The sequence below is a fragment of the Loxodonta africana genome, chromosome 1, assembly GCF_030014295.1.
Source record: "Loxodonta africana isolate mLoxAfr1 chromosome 1, mLoxAfr1.hap2, whole genome shotgun sequence".
Lineage (NCBI taxonomy): Eukaryota > Metazoa > Chordata > Mammalia > Proboscidea > Elephantidae > Loxodonta > Loxodonta africana.
This window is the reverse complement of record NC_087342.1, coordinates 182,792,456-182,812,741: the sequence shown is the minus strand read 5'-3', so window position 1 is coordinate 182,812,741 and position 20,286 is coordinate 182,792,456. Positions and strand designations below refer to the sequence as shown.

Below are 20,286 nucleotides of genomic sequence, written 5' to 3'. Positions count from 1 at the left end.
TGGCAGAACTCAGGCAGGGTTAAGTCTCTGACAGTCTGATCATTACTTTGTGTGTGGGGTCTGTGCCTCCTTGGGAAGTTTTCTCTTTTCCTTTATCAGAATGAAACCTCTTGAGTCTTTGTTCTGCCAAAGAACCTGAATTGCAAAGGAAATGCTGTGTCCTAATTTATTAAAAAGCAAACTGTCATCAAAAGCTATCACTTCATTCTTGCCTATGGAAGTAGACTATGGAGTCTTCTGTAGCAAGCACTAATATGATTTATTTATTCTGCGGGTATTAACTACGTCAGGACTTTTCATCCTATTGCTCTTCTGCAGTTCTAATGGCTTCAAAGAACTCGGCAGAAATATGCCAAAGGGGAAAATGAAGAAAATGCTAGGGAGAGAGTATGCCTACTGTATCATATGAACAAGGCAGATAGATGCATGCAAATGGCAAACAACAGAGAAACACTATTCCCATGACATCATCCTGATACTCACTCAGGTAGCCTAACCCCCTAATCAAGAAAAGTTAGAGGATCATTGACAAGAAAGAAGATCAAAGTTACTTAAAATCCTATCAGTTCCTGTTCGGTATCTTGACTGTACCATTGTCAATATCCTGGTTGTGATAATGTACTATATAGTTTTACAGGCTGTTATACTGGTGGAAACTAGGTAAAGAGTGTATAATATCTCCCTTTGTTATTCCTTATGACTGCACATGATCTATGATTATCTCAAAATAAAAAGTTTAATTATACATCGAAAAAATATCTATCAGTCTGGTTAAGTTTGCTGTCTGGGGGTGGAGGTGGGAGAGGAGGCTTTTACTTTCTATTATATACTTTACTATTTGGATTTTGTTATCCTGTATCTATTTCTTCTATTTAAATTATTTTTAATCAAATAAAGCATCTATACAAATATGCATGAAAAAGATCTATATGGAATGACCACTAATAAGGATGCTACTTTTATTTGTAAGACTATCGTCTATTGCTTTACATACTTCTAAAACTTCTCTGTATCAAACCCTTTATCTGAGTTTCTCACATTTGAGTAAGGAGCATGCCATGGTTTGCCTGTGGTGGGCTCATAATACAAGTCCCAGGGCAGTTCTACTCTGTCCTTTAGGGTTGCTGTAAGTGGGAATCGACTTGACTGGCAATGGGTTTGGTTTTTTTTTCTGAAGACTAGAAAATTCCCTGTGGTGAAATTCTTCCTAATCTTATTCAACTAACGGTGGATACCAGACTAGAATTCCCAGATGATCTAGCTATGGCTCTAGGATTTTTAAAACATTTTTGTCTCATCTCCTTATTTGGTTTTGTAACACATATGTTTGTATTTAATCTTAGGAAAACTTCTGAACTCCTGCCCTGTAGGATACTTGCATAATACTCTTCTATTAAAATGATGGTTCCCTATTGAGCTGTAATTGACTCTGAAAATAGTAACCAATGAATGGTAAAACCATTAGGAGAAAGGTTGATAAAGAACTTTAAAATGAAGGGATCAGGCTTGTCACCACCTAAGCCCACTGGTAGATCTTAACATGACAAGTGAGACAACCAGACACTGTATCTCCTGACATGACAAAATGTGCTCTACGCACCAACACCTATGAAGCACCCTTGCCAGAAAAGCAAAACATGTGAATCAATAGTAATTGACCCTGAAGTTCACTGAGCCTTTAGATCTAACTTCCAGTCTACAGGAAATGCAGGGGATGGAAGCACAAGTTTACTGACAGCATGAGAAAGCCATCAGCCAAATACAGGTGCAAATGACCCAGTTTCTTCAACAATGAATTGTATGAAGATGCACATACAAAACGAGTGTTTATTTTAGATTGAAGGTAACTCAAGAGCCACAACAATCAACAAGCTATCCTTGTTTGAATCCTGATTTGAAAATCCTGCCTTAAAAAACCTTTATTAATGAAGATAATTGGAGTGTTAAATAATATCAAAGAAGTGTTAATTTTATTGGAAGTGATAATGGTATTGAGGTAATATAAGAAAATAGTAGGATGCCTACTTAAGTATTTAGGGCTGAAATGACATGAAGTTTGGGATTTGCCTTAAAATACTTCAGCAAAAAACCAGGAGCAGCATAAATGAAAAAATAAGGAGAAAATGCTGATAGATGCTATAGCTGGATGATGAAGGTTCATAGCTAAAAAAAAAAAACAAAACTTAAAAGAAATAAAGGTGCACTGCAGCATTATTCACAATAGCCAGAAGGTGGAAATAACCGATGAATGGATCAATAAAATGTGGTACATACATACAATGGAATATTATTCAGCCATAAAGACAAATAAAGTTCTAATACATGCTACCACATGGATCAACCTTGAAAACAATAGTCCAGGGTGACAACCAGATTGACCTGCCACCTACCTCACATCAAGGGGGGTTTCTTGGAAAAAAGGGGGAAAGGGGAAGTTTCACCACAGGGAATTTTTCTGCTTTCAAAAGCAGTTACTGCACAATGTTTATCTTATTCTTCCTTTGAACTGCAATTTAATTGCTAAAGCACATGATGACTAAACTATGTATCATTTCCTCCTATCTTTAGACTGAAGGTCTTTTCCACTCTAAATTATTTCAGGGGTGATACCTCCATGCTGGGCCTAAGTCCTGGGGTTTACTCAGAGCCATAGTTGGGTCTGTGAGACTGACCAACCACTTGCTCCAAACAACTTACACAAATGTAACTAGATGCATAAAGTTTTTATTTTTTTTAAAAAGCTGCAAGCACTCATTAATATTTTGGAATTCTCAAAGTGATGTGCATACAATGGTTTAAGTATTTTAACTCTGAACATTTGAAACAATCTAAATTAGAAAAGAGTGGTCAAATAAATTGTATTTCCAACAATATGATAGTAAGAAAAAATTAAAGATCATGGTTTAGAAAAATACTTAAAAAAATTTTAAAACAGAATATATAATACACACATAGATATGTAAGGAAAAATTTTTTAAGTGTTTATTTCTATGAAGTGGAACTACAAGTGTGTCTTAGTTATCTAGTGCTGCTATAACAGAAATATCACAAGTGGGTGGATTTAACAAATTTATTTTCTCAGTTTAGGAAGCTAGAAGTCCGAATTCAGGGCACTGGCCCTAGGGGAATGCTTCTCTCTCTGTTGGCTCTGGAGGAAGGTCCTTGTCTCTATTCAGCTTCTGTTCCTCATTTCCTGAAACTAAGGGTTATGAGCTCAGCTGCTAACCAAAAAGTCAGCAGTTCTAATCCACCAGCCACTCCTTGGAAACCCTATGGGGCAGTTATACCCTGTCCTATAAGGTTGCTATGAGTAGGAATTGACTCAATGGCAATGGGTTTTTCATATTCAGGAGGCATGCATATGCAAGCTATTTTCTAAATACACTTAAAAGAAATCCCAGAAGCTTGTCTGCATGAGTCAGCCCTTTTATTTAGTCTACTCTAATTCCACCCACTAAAAAAGAAAACAATAACTTCCTTAAGAGACTACTTCCCTTTGAGAAGAAAACAATATTCTACTAACAGAAAGGTGAAATTAAGATATATCTCATATGGACAAAGTTTTGCAATACTAGAAAGTATGATACAGGCTTTTAAAAAAACAAACAAACAAACAAAAAAATCTTTTAACTGAGTTGCACTTGTTGGAAAATTATTTGGGTAGAATAAACAGAAGATTAATTATTTTAATTATTAACTATTCCCTAGAGTAAGACAGTAGCCTTCAAATTTTTTTTATTATGATCCATGGTTAGAACACAGATTTCTTCATTACAACCTAAGAAAGAACTTACATATATATACACATAAATAACAAATTAATGATAGCAATTCTTTTTATTATATGTAATGCACTGTGATATTCCTATTCTATTCCAATTCATTCTTTATTAAAAGCATGCTGGTTGTGCCCAAAAAAAACTGATTTCATTGTTTACTTGTGAGTCACAACATGCAACTTCAGAAATACTGCATAAAAACATCACAAGAGTGAAACCATTTCTAGAAACATGGTTTCATTATAGTTGTATCCTTGCTCTTTTAATATTCGAGTTACAACAGGACTCAATACATACAGAATCATCAACGTGTGGGTGTGAGAAAATTTCTTCCCATGTCTAAGATCAAGTGAGCTCTTGATGACTACAATCTTTTCAACCACAAAGGGGATCTTGCAATTATTACAGGGCTCTTTGACAGAAAGGCAAACAGATTTCCCAAGGTTATCACGAATTTCATCTAGCATCAGCCATACTCTTACAAACTTTGCTCTTCTCCAACTGTGCTGAGGTTTTGTTTCGTATGTTGCCTGAGAAGAAATGGAAAAACAAGGGCAGGAGGCTTAAGAATAAAAACCTAAATGATGATAGAACAATTATTCAAAGTTTTTAGTTTTCCTGAAAGGAAAATGGATACTATAATAAAAGGAGGTCACAGCTAGAGCAGAGACACATGACCAGGTTCGGCAAAAACTGAGAATCTTTTTAAAGCTTATTCTCACCACTTGTAAAATAGATGCAAACATATGACTTATGATTTAGTGAAGATAATAATTTCGCTTCAGAAGATGAAAGTAAAATAAAAGGAAACACAAGGGATTTATTGTCAAAAAGTCTCTCTGTGGAAACTTCCATGTTTCCTATGAGCTAAAAGTATCACTTGAAACAAGGCAGTTTGAATGTATAAAAATAAACCATATTAATTCAAGAAGTCCTATCCATGACTCCCGACTTAATGTGTACAAAAACATCAATGATTTCAATGTTAAGATAATAAAAAGCACCATTTACCCCCAAGGGAAAAAATATGAGACTAGTTCAGTGTTATTCTTTAATGTCTTATAAGCATTGTTGTTAGCTGTTCTCCAGTCAGCCCCCGACTCATGGGAAGCCCACGCATACCAGAATGGATGCTGCCTGATCCCGAGCCATCCACACAACTGGTTGCAGATCGGACCATGGTGATCCACAGGGTTTTCACTGGCTGATTTTTTTGAAGATTGCCAGGACATTCTTCATCACCGCCTTAGTGTAGCAGCTCTACTGAAACCTGTTCAGCATCATAGCAACTTGCGAGCCTCCACTGACAAATGGGTAGTGGCCGCACATGAAGTGCGCTGGGTCTCCCACACGGAAGGCAAGAATGCTACCACTGGACCACCAATGCTTCACGTGCTGTCAGTGGACCAACGAAAGCACTATAGCTCTCAGTCACTCTTCAGTCTTGTGGTTCCTATCGAAAGGTAAAATAATACGGAAAGGATGAGGGTGTGGGGGAGGAGGGTTTGCACACTTACTATTTTCTAGTTTCATGAATTATTCCTACATGCTTGGGAGGCAACAGAGCACAATAGTTATGACCCTGGGCTCCGGCACAGCTCTACCCAGTACTGGCTCTGTGGACTTAGATGAGTCACTTTACTTCTCAAAGCCTCAATGTCCTCATCTATAAAACAGAGCCAAACACAGTGCCCAAATCATAGGGTTAGCATGAGCATTAAATGGAATAATGCTGGTGAAGTATTGAGCATAGACACTAACATAGAATAAGAATTAAATACATTTAATACATGCTATTTTTTTTATTATTATTTTCAAAAAATAGTATATATATTAAAATGTCATGAATATTGCTTTGAACTAGTTGACTTCATCCTATTCCCATCACTCATTGGCTATATGATCTTAAAAAGTCACTGGCTTTGTGTGTACCAATTTTCCTTATCTTTAAAATTACCAACCATAACTGGGTGTGGTACAGATAAATGAGACTGTGTGCATTAAATGCTCTAAATTGCTGAGAAAGTCTATTTAGAATGCATTCCTCGATATTTATCAGTACCCACTAACTGTTAGGTCAGTATATCCTGAAGTGGACACTTTGGTACTAGTCCTTAGGTCATGCCTCCATGCCCCCCAAAGAGTTGCCAGGTAAATAGGCTTGCAGAATCCCGCCTATTTCTTCACCACAAGACATCTCAAAGTCCTTACAGCACAGCAAAGCTCTTAGGGGGGATGTGGGGGTACAGTCTGCATTTCCCAGGGAACTGTCTTCACTGGGCCTCTCAGGGGAGTAACGTTCTCTGGGACACACTGGCGAAATCACAGGCAAAGTTCTCATAAGCAGGTCACACAGAGAGATTCCTTAACAGGGCTTTTGGGATTAAAGATCCGGTGTGGAGAAGAGGACTCTGGCCTTTAGAGTTCTAAAAATGATTCTGAAATTGTACTATGTGACTAATTTTCAAAAGCAAGATTTTTCCCACTGTTGTTATTAAGTAACAAGTATTTTGGGAGTATTGACAACAAATTGGACACATTGTTTGAGGGAAGTATCTTAATTTTACAGATGAAACCTTAAGAAAAAACTTGTTTGTACAGCAAAACAAGTCTAAGACAAGTTTTATCTCTGTTGAATAGATGCTCAGGATGAGGAAGTCAGAGAGAAGTGGCTGCTGACCTTTGCTAATAATGTCAGGATGTTGACGTAATGTCCAAGCTGCCATTGCTGAAGCTGAAGATCTTTCCTGTCTCTAAAACAAACCAAACCCCTTGCTGCCGAGTTGAATTTGACACATAGCCACCCTATGGGACAGAGTAGAACCATTCCATAGGGTTTCCAAGCTGTAATCTTTACTGGAGCAGACTTCCATATCTTTCTCCCTCGAAGCGGCTGGTGGGTTCAAACCACTGACCTTTTTAGTTAGCAGCCAAGCTCTTAACCACTGTACCACCAGGGCTCCTGTCTCTAGAACATGCTATATTTTCTAAACTTGGTTTCATATTAAGTAGGCATACTGTCGATACTCGGATAAAGTGTAACTGAATACTAACTTTTCTCTCTGGAGTCAAGAAAATCCAATGTTACCAAGTACAAAGTTCATCTGACTTTTATAAATTAAAACTGGAAATATTTCTCTTTCTTATATGCACATGCATTTTCACTTTCATAGATCTATTTCTTAAAAAAATCAGTAAGGACCAAAAAGTTATTGGAACAGGAAAAAAAATTGTTACAGAATTGTGAAAGGGTCTTTACTAACGATAAGGATTTACAAAGCATTTATTGCAAATGTTGACAGATAAAGAATGTGCATGGACTTTACATTATCTTATTTAATCTTCATGACAGTTATAACTGATAGATGATTTTATTAGTTCCCTTTTTAAAATTCAATTGTAAAATACTTCATGTACACATATATATAAAGAATAATACCTCAAAAATCCAATTATCTACCCCTATGGCTTATAAAATAAGACACTTTCAACACAACACAAATGAAGTCCACCATAACCTTTCTTCCTTTTACCCCTATTCTACGTGTGGAAAGTTGAGGCTTAGAAAGGCTGAGGAACTCCAGCTGGCTGAGCCAAGATCTGAATCTACCTTGTCTGACTCTAGAAACCATGGAGTTCACTCACTGTGCTCTAAGACTGCCACTGAGACCATGTCACTCATCTTAGACGTGAGGAAACTGAGCCAGAGAGATTTAAGACATTGTCCAAGCTCACACTACTGATGAGAGACACACTGGTATTAATAGACAGGTTATATTTATTTATTTGTTATCCTACTCTTTTTCTCTCAAAATCAGCACATGGGAAATGGCCATATTTAATTCAGGGTTTATTATAGGAATTGTGAAATGAGATGTTCTGTCACCCTCCCTTTTTAATTATTTAAGTATGCATTACAAGACTATCAAGGGGAAGTGGTGGTTCGGTGGTAGATTCTTACCTTCCATATGGGGGCTTTGGGCTCAATTGCTGGCCAGTGCACCTCATGAGCTGCCACCACCTGTCAGCAGAAGCTTCCTTGTTGCTATGACACTCAAAAGGTTTCAGCAGAGCTTCCAGACTAAGACAGACTAGGAAAAAAGGCCTGGCAATCTACTTCAGAAAACCTTATGGATTACAACGGTCTGACCACAACCGATCATGAGGATGGCATGAGGGTAGCATTTTGTTCTGTCATGCATGGGGCCGCCATGAGTCGGGGAACTCCATGGCAGCTAACAACAGCACCAACACTAGACTATTAAGGCAATGGTCTAACGAGAGGTGATTATTTTACCTCCAACGAAGGTTATCCACTTTGCTCCACACCAACGTGGCTTCTAGAAGGTGCTCTGTAAACGAAGTTTTCAGTGGATAAAAGTGCCACTTCTCAAACTTCAGTGTGCACAGCAGTAACCTGAGGATCTTGTCAAAAAGTGAGGGCCTGGAAATTCTGCACTTCCAGAAAGCTCTTGGTGATGACTATTCCGTTGGTCCATGGGGATACTTTGAGTAGTAAGAGACGAAAAGACCCCTCCCTCATTGCTAAATAAGGCTCTGCAGTGAATCTTTTTATGAGTGAAAATTCCTGGAGATAACAGTTTTGTATGGTTTTATTTTAACATCTATTCCCAGAATTGGACCACATGTATAAATCCATGTCTCTGATTTAACTTATAAGTCCAAGACAGGCAAACATAAGTTTCAAAATCTATATTTAAGCCACGGTGACATTCTAACACTGGACAAAAGCTTCAATTTAGGAATTACCTGAGCATCACTGTGGATAATATGCTAAGAAACAGGATGAGCAGATCTGGGGAAACAAAAGTATATGTGCCACATATAAGGGAAAACAATCAATGTTTACCGAACAGAAAATAGAAAACCTCAGTGGGGAGGGAGATGGCTTCTTGTCACACAGCTAATGAGGCATGAAACATGAGTTGAGAGAAAAAAAAACTCGTATCACATTGCTCAGTCCTGAAAATTATACTGCCTTTGTACATCCATATTCTGCACTGTTGAATTTATCACAATGCAATAAAAGGAAATGGTTAGCTACTAATTGAAATTTGAAAAAAAATTAATTTTTCTTTGGCAAATGTCATCATCTCTAAGGGAAACCAAAGATTATTTAAAACCTTAATGCATAAGTAACCCCCTGAAGTTCTGTTCCTCTAAGATATCTTTTCTATAACTTGTTTTCCCCTAGACAGGAGCTTATGATGTGGTCCCTAGAAGATGAGGGGCAGGGGACCATCCTAGGGCATTTGGAATTGCTGGACCTGGACCTGTGTCCCACTTTGGACACACAGGTGAACGTGCCTGGGGCGTGATTCCATCTCTGCGAATCTCAGTTCTCTCAACAGCTCTCAGAATTGTTGGGATTAAATCAGATGTTGAAAAATACTTGATAACTGAAGGTTGGGTGTTTAGAAAATTATTTACATAAAAAAATGACCAAACAAACTATAATAATCAACGGCTGCTTAATCCATTAAGCGAAAGGTTGGTGGGGAGTAGTTTCACGAAGTAAGACACTATCATCCAACAGATTATTTGCAGCTACAAGGAAAAGGCAACTTTATAATGAAGGGGTCAGGCTGCCACCTCCTGAAGTCACTAATCAATCCTAACATCATTAAAGAGGCAATAAAAAATAATAAATGAATTCTAAAGGGATACAATTATGTCCTTGGATGGCACAAGTGGTTTGCAATTGGCTGCTAACCTAAAGGTTGGTTGTTTAGACCCACCCAGCGGTGCTATGGGAGAAAGGTCTGGAGACCTGCTCTGTAAATATCACAGCCAAGAAAACCCTGGAGCATTTCTACTCTCTAACACGCAGGGTTGCCACGAGTTGGAATCAACATAATGACAACGGGTTGTAATGTCACACAATCAGAAGTACATGGCACCTTTGAGGTACCAAAACCAAAAACAGTTAGCCTTAATCTAATTGAATCTTCAGGTCTATCTTCAGGTTTACAGGAAATAAATACAGGGGGTAGTGCACCAAGTAAGGGACATCCCACCCAGAAGCAGTCAGTCAAAACTAGGGTGTAAGCCACACCACAGGACAACTGAATCTGGTTTCCTTTCAGGAAAGGAAAATGCATGTGGGTGTCATTGGTAGATTAAAAATGACTTAGACACAATAACAATGCAATGTGTGAACCTTGTTGGGACACTTGTTTGTACAAAACAATATTATTTGGGATCACTGAATATGGCTTGGGTATTAGTTGGTACCAAGGAACTACTATAAATATTCTTAGGTGTGCTCATGGCATGGTGGTTATGTAAGAAAAGGTCCTTAGTTTAGAGACAAATGGAGAATTTAGGGGAGAAATCTCATGAAGTATTTAACATACATTAAATACCTCACCAAAAAAAAAATACCTCACAGGGAAAACAGTGAGTCTGTTAAGATCTTAATAATATAGATAGCAACTGTAGCCAAGAGAATGAAAAAGAAGAAAGAGGAAGAAAAAAGAATTTCCTACCCAAAAGGCAAGAGGATCTCATAATATTTTTAGATCCTTTTGAGCTAGCAGCAACAGCAGGTGCAGGGTCATTTTTCTATCTGTATAGTTAGGTGGTCTCCTATTTTAGTCTCTTGGCAAAACTTCTCAGAGGCAAAAAAAAAAAAAAGCAAATCTTGGCTCAGGTAATTCTCAAAATAAACAACCTCTATTCTAAAATCTTTGGAGTAGGAAGAATTCAATAAACAGATTTCGTGTTCTAGTTAAGTCTCAAAAGTTTCTTCCTTTGGGCTGAAATCAACCATATTTCAATATGAGGCAAGTTTTCTTTTGTGGAAAGCAATAAAAAGGTTTAATTAAATCCACTCAGCCATTTAAAAACTGGGTAACAAATACAAGATATATTTACCTATTTTCCCCGTAGGAAATTTTATGCACTGACAATTCCAGTTTAACTGGACTTCATAACTTTTAATATTCTTTTGCCTTGTTCTTTTCTCAGTAATAATGATGGAAAGAAGTACTATTTTTTTTCTCAAGAATAGACTGCTCCATAAAAATCATTTATAGTCAATCTTTAGGCTCATGTATTAAACACACTCAATTACAAAATGCAGTCATATAGTACTAATGCCCAGAGTCTTTCATTCTGTGATGAAAGAAAAAAAAAAAAAAAAAAAGACTGTTCTTTTTCCTTTCAGTAAAATGTAAATACATTGGACGCTGAATACAAAAGGCTATACTAGTGGCTATAATTTGAACTGGAAAATGTTCATTATAAAGGTTCTCAGCACAGATAAACTCCAAGTATTCTAATCATTGAGAAGGGTGACCCCCTTAAGTAGAAATTAAGAATCCCATTCAAGAAAGATCAAGAAATATACCTTACCTTTCTGATAGTTAATATGTTTAAAGATAAACTTCTGTACTTTTCTTTTAAATAAAATACAAATAATGAAATAATCTCTGACTTCATAAGAAAGGCAGAGTTATTTGAATCATACAAAAGACAAGAACCTTTGAAAAAGATTTATAGCTGATACAAGTCAGCTGACACAAAAATTCTATTTCTCAATGGATATTCTTCTATAGCAATAATGATTTGGAAACAAGTCTTTACCTAAATAATTCTAAAAATAAATAGTTAGCCAGAATAGCACATAGAGGAGCGATTAAATTAATGATGATTGGTCCATAATGAAGGAACTCTGGTGGTGCACTGGTTAGGTGTTCAGCTGCTAACCGAAAGGTCAGGAGTTCAAACCTGCTCTGCAGGAGAAAGATATGGCAGTTTACTTCCATAAAGCTTGGAAACCCTATGGGGCAGTTCTGCTCTGTCAATAGGGTTTTTATGCTTTGGAATCGACTCCAAAGCAATGGGTTTGGTTATGGCTCCATAAAAAAAATTTTTTTTTCCAAATAGAATGGTAAAAAGCTTTTAATGTTAATATTAAGTTGAATAAAAGCAGAAGACAAAAGCATATACAAACTAGGTGGTAGACTAAGTACCCAGGTATTAGCTTTTTTTTTTTTTCTATGCCTTACACATATCTTCTAAATTTAATTTTTTGTGGCTACCTAATACTTAATGAAAACAAATAGTAGATAGTAGATAGTACATACATGTGTGTGCACATTATATATAAAATTTACATATGTCAAAATATCCTTAGTGGTTCTCTGTATAACATGTTCTTTGCAGGATTATGATACATCAGTACAATGTTATTTATTGATACCCAGCTTTGTTCCAAAACTGTTCTACCTTGAAAGCATTAGAGAAGATCTTGAGGAAAGTAGTCAGGAAAGAAAGCCTCATCTTAAATTTATACTATTTTTAAAAAGCTCCAGGATAGCTTATTTAAATAAATAAATAAATAAGTGATAGGAATAACACTTAGCCATTATCTTGTTTCAATGTTATTCTTTACATCTTTTCCTACAAAATTCCACCTAACTTAAAATTATCATATACAGGCATATATATACAAGACCCAAGATATTTCTGCAAATATCAGGTACACTTTCATACAGTAATATAGCTCCTAAACTGATATCTCATAAAAACTAGATTAATACATCAAATGGAAATGGCAGTAAACAGTTAAGTCATACATGATAATGTGGCTTAACACAGTGCTAATGTCAAAAACACCTAAACACTGTCCCCAAATGGCCCTGACACTCTAAATGTACATGATCTGAAGACCTTACTGGACCACTGAGTCACCTGGTCCAAATCAATGTACAACCTGCTCCTGTATTCTCAAAACTGCCAGAGCCTAATGTATTGCAGCTCTCCTGGTGCTGCCTGAAAAGGAGTCTTGGAGATTCCCAAGACCTTTTTCAGAGTTTAATTTAGTTATTTTCTTGAATACATACACAGTGCTTCCTAAGGCATCACAATAGTCATACATGCAACTTCTGTCTGAAACAACTTGGGGAGTATTACCCTTTACAATATTCTTTCAAATCTCAGCCACACGTTTCATGCACTGACTCAGAAAATTAGTTATCAGGAGATAGTGGTGGACAAAAAGGACTCCATTTCTGCTCTCATGGCTCTTAGAGTCACACACACACACACACACACACACACACGGCTCTTAGAGACACACACACACACTCCTTTCCTGCTTCCACTGAAGGGCAAGTTTGGCAGCTGGTTCTGGATTTAGCACATGGTAGGTTCACAGCTAGACTTCATTTCTACATAGGGCCAGACATCACCCTGTGGTTCCTTTTTCATCAATTAAGTCGCCCTCATTTTCCACCCCCAACGCAAACAACTACTTTAAAAATACACATATAAAAAGTTGAGAATGAACACCTGGAAGATGACATCAACATGACTCTTCAGCGGCAGAAGGACAAAATTAGTCTATAGTCTAAAATGTTTTACTGAAAAAAAAAAATCTGAAATTTTGGCAATGTTTTTCCTTTTATCCTAAAGGCCAGAATTATACCAGGATAGGTTTCTCTATTTTAAATTCATATTTTCAGACTTCTTACTTACAAACAACAGTTGAATTAGACACATAATTTCAGTCCTTTGCCTTGTCCCAGTTTTGATTCCCAACTGCTCTGCATCTTTAACAGGGCAGGAGCTGTGTTTGTAGTCACCACCCTCTCACTCCATCTCCCCTGAACACCTATTCCCTCTTTAGCACCTATCCCCTATTGAGCATCTATTAAATGCTGGCAACTGTTGGACGCACCAAACCACTCATGGATCTACTAGGTGGATGATAGACAAATTAAATAAAAGTGTATAAATACATACTCTGTTGGAAGACAGCAAGGGCTATAGAGAAAACTCAAAGCAGAGAAGGAAAATACAGAGTTACCATTTTAAATAGGTGGTTAGGAAAGTTCTCCCCAAGAAAGAGACACTGGAGCAAAGAGTGAAAGAAGAAGGAACCTTCTTCTGTGGATATTTGGGTAAGACCGTTACAGGCAGAGGGAACAGCATGTACAAAGGCTCTGAGGTAGAAGCGTGCCTGACATCTTTGAGAAATAGCAAGAAAGCAAGGATGGCTGGAGAGGTATGAGAATAGAGGACAGCAGTAAGGCATGAGGTCACAGAGGCAAGTGGAGTGAGGAGACTAGGGAAGGCAGGACAAGGGCCCTGATATTTGTCAAACTAATAGTGATAAACAGTAATGAAGAGTAAGATAACTAACATTTATAGAGCTCTTATTATGTGCTAAGTTGCAATGCCATGTAGGTTATGTGCAGTATCTCCTTAATAAAGAAAAACCACCAACTGCTCTAATATGTATAGAATTGACTTTATGCTTTAAGGTGCACACAGCAGTAGCTTCAAAACTAATGGAAATATTTTCCGAAGTTTTTTTTGCCTGAACATGACTAAAACCTCCACTAAATACTGCAATAAGCTTAGTTTCTCCATGCATCTTAAAAATAAAAACATAGTCCCTCATAAATGACAGATGCCTTCCTTATTTTCAAGTTGTGGTTTTTTTCCTATGATTTCCATGTCTGTTTCAGCACCGTCAGGTTAAAGTTTCAACTTATGAAATGAAAAGCTACTAAGTACACCTTGAGACATTATTCAGAGTTCAATTCCTGTTTTAGTATCATTCTTTGATTCATTTAATGGTTCCTTTAGCATACTTCTTTCTTTTCAGGAATACATGGTATAACTTAATGTTTCTGAGTGCTACAAATTATGTCTACGAGATCCAAAAAATAAGCCACATATTGCTCTGCTGGCATGTTCCTGTCTCTCCACTGCACTTTCATTTAAAAGGCATCCTTACAGATAGAAATAACCATGCCAAGGGAGCTGGGCTCGATAAACAAAATTAATTCGTGGAAGCAGCAGATGTGCCTTCATAGAGAACTTTAGTAGACTCTTTATTATTTAGTTTCCACTAATTAGGAAACAATTTGAAAATATCTCCTAAACACAAAGAGATTGTTCAGTTCAACTCAAGGAACATTTATTGAGCACCTCTGCCGGGTGCTAGGAAGAAAAGGATGACAGTCCCCGTTGCTGCCCTCAGAGGCTTATAACCTACCACACCAAGCCCCTTGAGGTCTAGTCGATTACAACTGATCGTGACCCTACAGAACAGAGCAGAACTGCCCCTTATGGTTTCCAAGGAATGACTGATGGATTGGAACTGCTGACCTTTTGGTTAATAGCCGTAGCGCTTAACCACTGTGGCACCACGGCTTCTCACAGCCTGCAGGGATGGCCAAATCCCAGATTTTCTCCTGGACAGATGAGATGAGGGCAAGTTTGGGGCAAGTGCATACACCAGTGCAGAAGGTGCTAGAATAAACCTGTACTTACTTTTAAAAAAGCCACTAACCCAAACCACCAGATATCAGCTGGTTCCATTTCTAACCAAAAGAAATGAATAGTGACTGAGGAACAAACCATGAAGCAGTAACAAATTAGTTGGGCAGAGTTTTTTAAAGCAATTTTTTAAAGTATTTAGTATCTGAGCCTATGTTTAGATGTTGCCTCAGAGATTGACTGCTCATTTTTATCCTTCACTAATACTTAAATTATAACAAGGCAATCCATAATTAATATCAATTTGCAAATATTTTGGTGAAGGGAGGATTGGAGATTTTTAGTTAGATGGGAACATAGAACAAATTCATCTCATGAATTAAGGGTGTTTTACTTTACTAAAAATCTTACATCGAGGTAATAAGGCTGGACTAAATTCAAGTCCATGGGTTTATACAAACAGAGTGAAAACTAATTAAATGCATGTGATCATGTCAGGTCAAAAATCACATCAAAAAATCTACGTAAATATCTGAATATAGTTAAGTAGATCCAGAGGACTAGGGCCCAAAAGGGAGCTGAAATTACCCCAAACTCTGCTCACCATCCCTGGGGCCTGGGGCCTCGGGCCTGGCAGGCTATGAACACTGAAAGGGGTGGACATTTTTTCCTAAATCGAACAAAAGAACCATATATGTAAAGCAGCAGCCCTACAAAGGAACCAGTATTGCTTCACAGAATCACTAAACTCCAACTGACATATAAAATTTTAAATAATTTCATTGACCAGGCTTATAAATATTTAGATTAAATTATGTTTCTTGAAACATAAGACAACGAATAAAAGCCTAATATTAAATTGTCTGTAACACAGATGGTAGCGCTTTATCAGAACCCTAACACTAAGAAATGTTTTCATCCTCTCAAAGCTGATTAGAATCAGAATTATCTAGCGGAATTTTTAAAAAAGTCATGTTCCCAGGCCTCCCTGAAAATTCAGATTCAAAAGATGAGGTTGGGCTTTATAAAGCTTCTAGGGAAAGTGGTGATCAGATGCGCTGGGAAGCCTGGGGAGCTAAGAAGCACCGCGCTAAGCTGACTTGAAGAACAATAAAGGTAAATGCAATAAATACTAGTATTTTCTTCTTACCAAAAACATACAATTTTTCTAAGACTACCCTCTTCTAAACATTGAGAGCGCTAAAATCATTTATATCTACCACCCAACTATGCTAGTAGTATCTCAAGACTTAAAACAGGTTTGCATGTGGAAATTTATGGCAAGCTGAAAAAATAAGTGACTGAGTGTAAATCAGGAAAATCACAGATATGGGAAATATTTTTTAAAAAAATCATCGATTATGCCTCTTCACTCAAGAGGTATTGGTGCTGGAGTTCTTAGGTTTTTTTTTTTTTTTTTTTCAAAAAAATATACCAAATCTAAGCTTTGCTTTTTGCGTGTGTGACTGAATACTTACCTTTTTATTGATTGCTTATATGTTTCATGGAAACTCAAATGACAGTATTTTCTTCCATTAGTCAACCGCAATGCAGTCTTAAATTTGAAGCTCCATAAGAATCTAAACAACCACACTTGTTCCCAGAAAACCACTCTACAAAGCACCCAGTTAACAACTTCATTTGGAAAGATGGGTGACAGCCTTAGCCAGATAAGTACAAGGGACACACTGCTGGACTGATTCATAGATACAGAGCATTAAAGCTGAATCTTCAAACAGTGATTTGTGAAGTTCTTTTAAGAAGAAACGCTTAAAAAACTCATTATCAAAATCATATATATTTAATAAAATCATACGTATTTATTAAAATTGTTACGGTATGTCTAGTATTGTGCTACAACCACTCTAGACAAAATAAATTTGGTTGTTTTGTTTTTACAAATCGGCATGAGAGTAAACTTTTAAGAATCACCATCAAAATCCTGAGTACGGAACGGGCCTCGGAGACCTTTTTTTTTGGAAGGTAGCCCTGAAAGCGAAGAAGGAAGCCCAAGCCCCTGCCCCTTCCCAAAGTGAAGCCAAAGCAAAGGCGCTCAGGGCCAAGAAGGCAGTGTTGAAAGGCGTCCACAGCCACTCACAGCCACACACACACACACACACACACACACACACACACACACACACAGAAAAAAGTAGATCCGCACTTCGCCCACCTTCCGGTGGCCCGAGACACTGAGGTCTGAAACAAAAAAAAAACCCCAAACCCATCGCCTTCCAATGGATCCCGACTCTGAGACTCTGGAAAAAAAAAAAAGGCAGCCCAGATACCCTCGGAAGAGTGCCCCCAGGAGAAACAAGCTTGACCCCTACGCCATCAGCAAGTTCCCCCTGACCACTGAGTCAGCCATGAAGAAGATCTAAGGTAACAACTGAGTCGGAATCGACTCGATGGCACTGGGTTTTGTGTTTATTGTGGATGTCAAGGCCAACAAGCAACAGATCAAACAGGCTGTGAAGAAGCTCTGTGACACCGACATGGCCAAGGTCAACATCTTGATCAGGCCTGATGGAGAGAAGAAAGCATATATGTTCGACTGGCTCCTGGGTAGGATGTTTTAGATGTTGCCAAGAAAAATTGGGATCATCTAAACTGAGTCCAACCCTGGTGGCATAGTGGTGAAGTGCTAGGCTGCTAACCACAAATTTGGCAGTTCGAATCCACCAGGCGCTCCTTGGAAACTCTCTGGGGCAGTTCTATTCTGTCCTATAGGGTCGCTGTGAGCCAGAAATGACTGGAGGGCAATGGTTTTTTTTTTTTTTTTTTTTTTTTTTTGTGGAAACTGAGTCCAGTTGGCTAATTGTAAATATAAGTTTTCTCACCAAAAAGAAAAAAATCTTAAGTACCAATGTTTCAGGCTGGGTATGGACACATGACTCAGGGAAAAAGCTAGCATCTGGCTTACTTTTGATTCTAATCTACCCAGAAAACGCTGGAGGAGAAAAAGCTGTCAAATATTCTGGATAGCCTCACCTCCCTTTAAAACCTCAGCTGTATATGGACAGAATCAGGTAAAGAGAGGAGACAAACAAGAACTGAAAAAATCCAGCAGAAAGCTGTCCCTTGCTATCAAAATTACCTTTACCCTCCTTTTATCTGTTTGAATTAAAAAGAACTAATTAACCAGGATTCATAAAGTAGAGCCACTTGTTGTTAGCTGCCATTGAGTTGATGCAGACTCACGGTGACCCCATACCATATGTGCAGACTGAAATGAATCTCACAGGAATTTCAAGGCTGTGACCTTTTGGAAGCAGATCGCCAGGCCTTACTTCCAAGTCACCTCTGAATGGGTCTGAGCCGCCAACCTTTCTGCTAAGAGTCGAGACTTAACTGTTTGCTCCACCCAGAGCACCAAGCGCCACGTTGGCTGGTAAAACGGTTTACTACTTTAACGTGGTACATACACAGAAGGTACACTCTGAAGGCCGAATTCGAAGCCAAGTATCAGGTCCAGAGAAAAACCAGCATGGTTGGGAGTCGACTTGCTCAAACATCGAAGAAGAATCCGAGCCACATGATTCCAAGTTAAGGCGCAAAGAGGACTCTTTGTGGAGAGGCGGCAGCACTATCTGACCGCCTCCTTACGAGGCCAACTTCGGAAAACACTACCAGCCATTCCTCACAAGAAGACAAACGCACATGCTAGGATTCCAACGCCGCGCAGGGCGGAGAAGGCAACAGGTAGGGCCCGGCCGCCCAACTGAACAGCTTTCTCAAAAGGAGGCTTCAGAGAACCGTCCCCGAACACGACTCTCCCCTAAGGCGGCCGGGAGGGCAGTTTTTGACCCCCTGGGCCCTGTCACTTGTCACGGGATCAGCAGTCAGGAAGTCTGGAAACTAAGGGAACTGGGCTGGGGCCGGCGAAGAGATAAAGTGCGGCGGCGGCCGAGCTGAGTTTTTTTTTTTCCGGGCAGGGGGCAGTAGGAGGGGAGAACAATCCGGAATGCAGTAACTTCGCCGCGAGCAGCCGCCAGGCAGAACTAGTTCTCGGCGGGCCGGCCCGACGCGGCGGGGTGCAGGCGGCGAGTCCCACTTCCTCCCCGCCGCGTCCCTCCAGGCCCAGCCCGCCCGCAGCCCGCCTGCAGCCCGCCTGGGCGCCCCGGATCCCGCCTTCCGCCAGCCGCGCTCCACTCACCGGGTCCCTCCGCCAGCAGCCGGAGCGGGGCGGAGACGGCCAGCAGCAGCGTCAGGAGGCCGGGCCCCGCAGCCACTGCCCGCGCGCGGCCACCGGGCACCATAGCCCCGCAGCGCTCCGGCTTGGCAGGCTCGACTTCCCCTCCGCCGGCCCCGCGCCGCCGCTGTCCGCACAGGGCCGCCTCCTCCGCGGCCGAGCGCGGCGCCGGGACCGGGCGCAGCGGCTGCCCCGCAACGAATCCCATTGGGGAGGTCCCGGGCCCAGCCCGGCGGGGGCGTCTCCCGCCCCGCCCCGCCTCGTCCCGCCCCGGCCCGCGCGCCTGCCCCCCAGAGGAGGAAGTCGCTCTCCCGGGTGGCAGCGGCGAGGCTGGAGGCGCGTCGAAGGCAGCCCCAGGTCTCCTCCGGATCCCGGCACTCCCTGCTTTACTCCTTCCTTCCCCTCCTCCCCCAACACACGTGAACCTGGGAGCCGGGAGGATACCTGGCCGTGAGACCTTCCCCGAACCGCGCTGTGCCGAGGGTCCTACCCTGAGAGCCTGAGCGCGGTGGGCGCCCTAGACAGGCTGCTCTCCCCCAGGGCTTTGCCAACCTGACAGAGGTGGGCATGCCTGGGGTGTTTTAGGGAGCCTCGAAATATTTTGATAGTAGAATGATGACAGTGACAATTAAGACCCAATTCAAGTTGCCTATGCGTTCATTCATTCATTCGCTATTAAGTTTCAGTAAATGTGCCATATGCCTGCCAAACATAGTGTTACACCCTTGTAGCACCTGGAGAGGTTAAAAATAATTAGGCAAGTATAAAGTGTAAATGAAGGATGATAGTGGAGCACATTCAGGGAGATCTAATTAGTGGAGCGGAGGTATCAGCCAGGGAAGGCCTTATCAGTGAAAAACAAAAACCCAGTGCCGTTGGTTGAGTCGATTCCGACTCATAGCGTAAAGTGGCCCCTAAACCGAGTTTTGGGGGTGGGCGGGGTTTGGTAAAACGGAAGGAGGACAGGAGAACAAACAGGTGTGCAGAGGGAGGAAAGAGGCAGGGTCCTGGAGCACAGTGAACAAATAGGTGCAGGTCCAGAGATGGAAGCCAGAGCGC

At 40.0% G+C, this 20,286-nt stretch overlaps 1 protein-coding gene across 3 annotated transcripts in view; it reads right to left on the bottom strand.

The window, feature by feature from the left end:
* The window catches only part of DCBLD1 (discoidin, CUB and LCCL domain containing 1), a 72,720-nt gene extending 53,328 nt beyond the window's left edge, over positions 1 to 19,392 (bottom strand). The window contains exon 1 of one of the 3 annotated variants that reach the window (XM_023540229.2): positions 19,192 to 19,392. In XM_023540229.2, the coding sequence (XP_023395997.1) occupies positions 19,192 to 19,294 (103 nt within the window). In that variant the 5' untranslated portion in view covers positions 19,295 to 19,392. Of the gene's footprint in view, positions 1 to 4,901; positions 5,233 to 19,191 lie in introns of those variants that run through there. The other 2 variants (XM_064290262.1, XM_023540261.2) reach the window with 2 other exon arrangements.
* Positions 19,393 to 20,286: the final 894 nt, after the last annotated feature.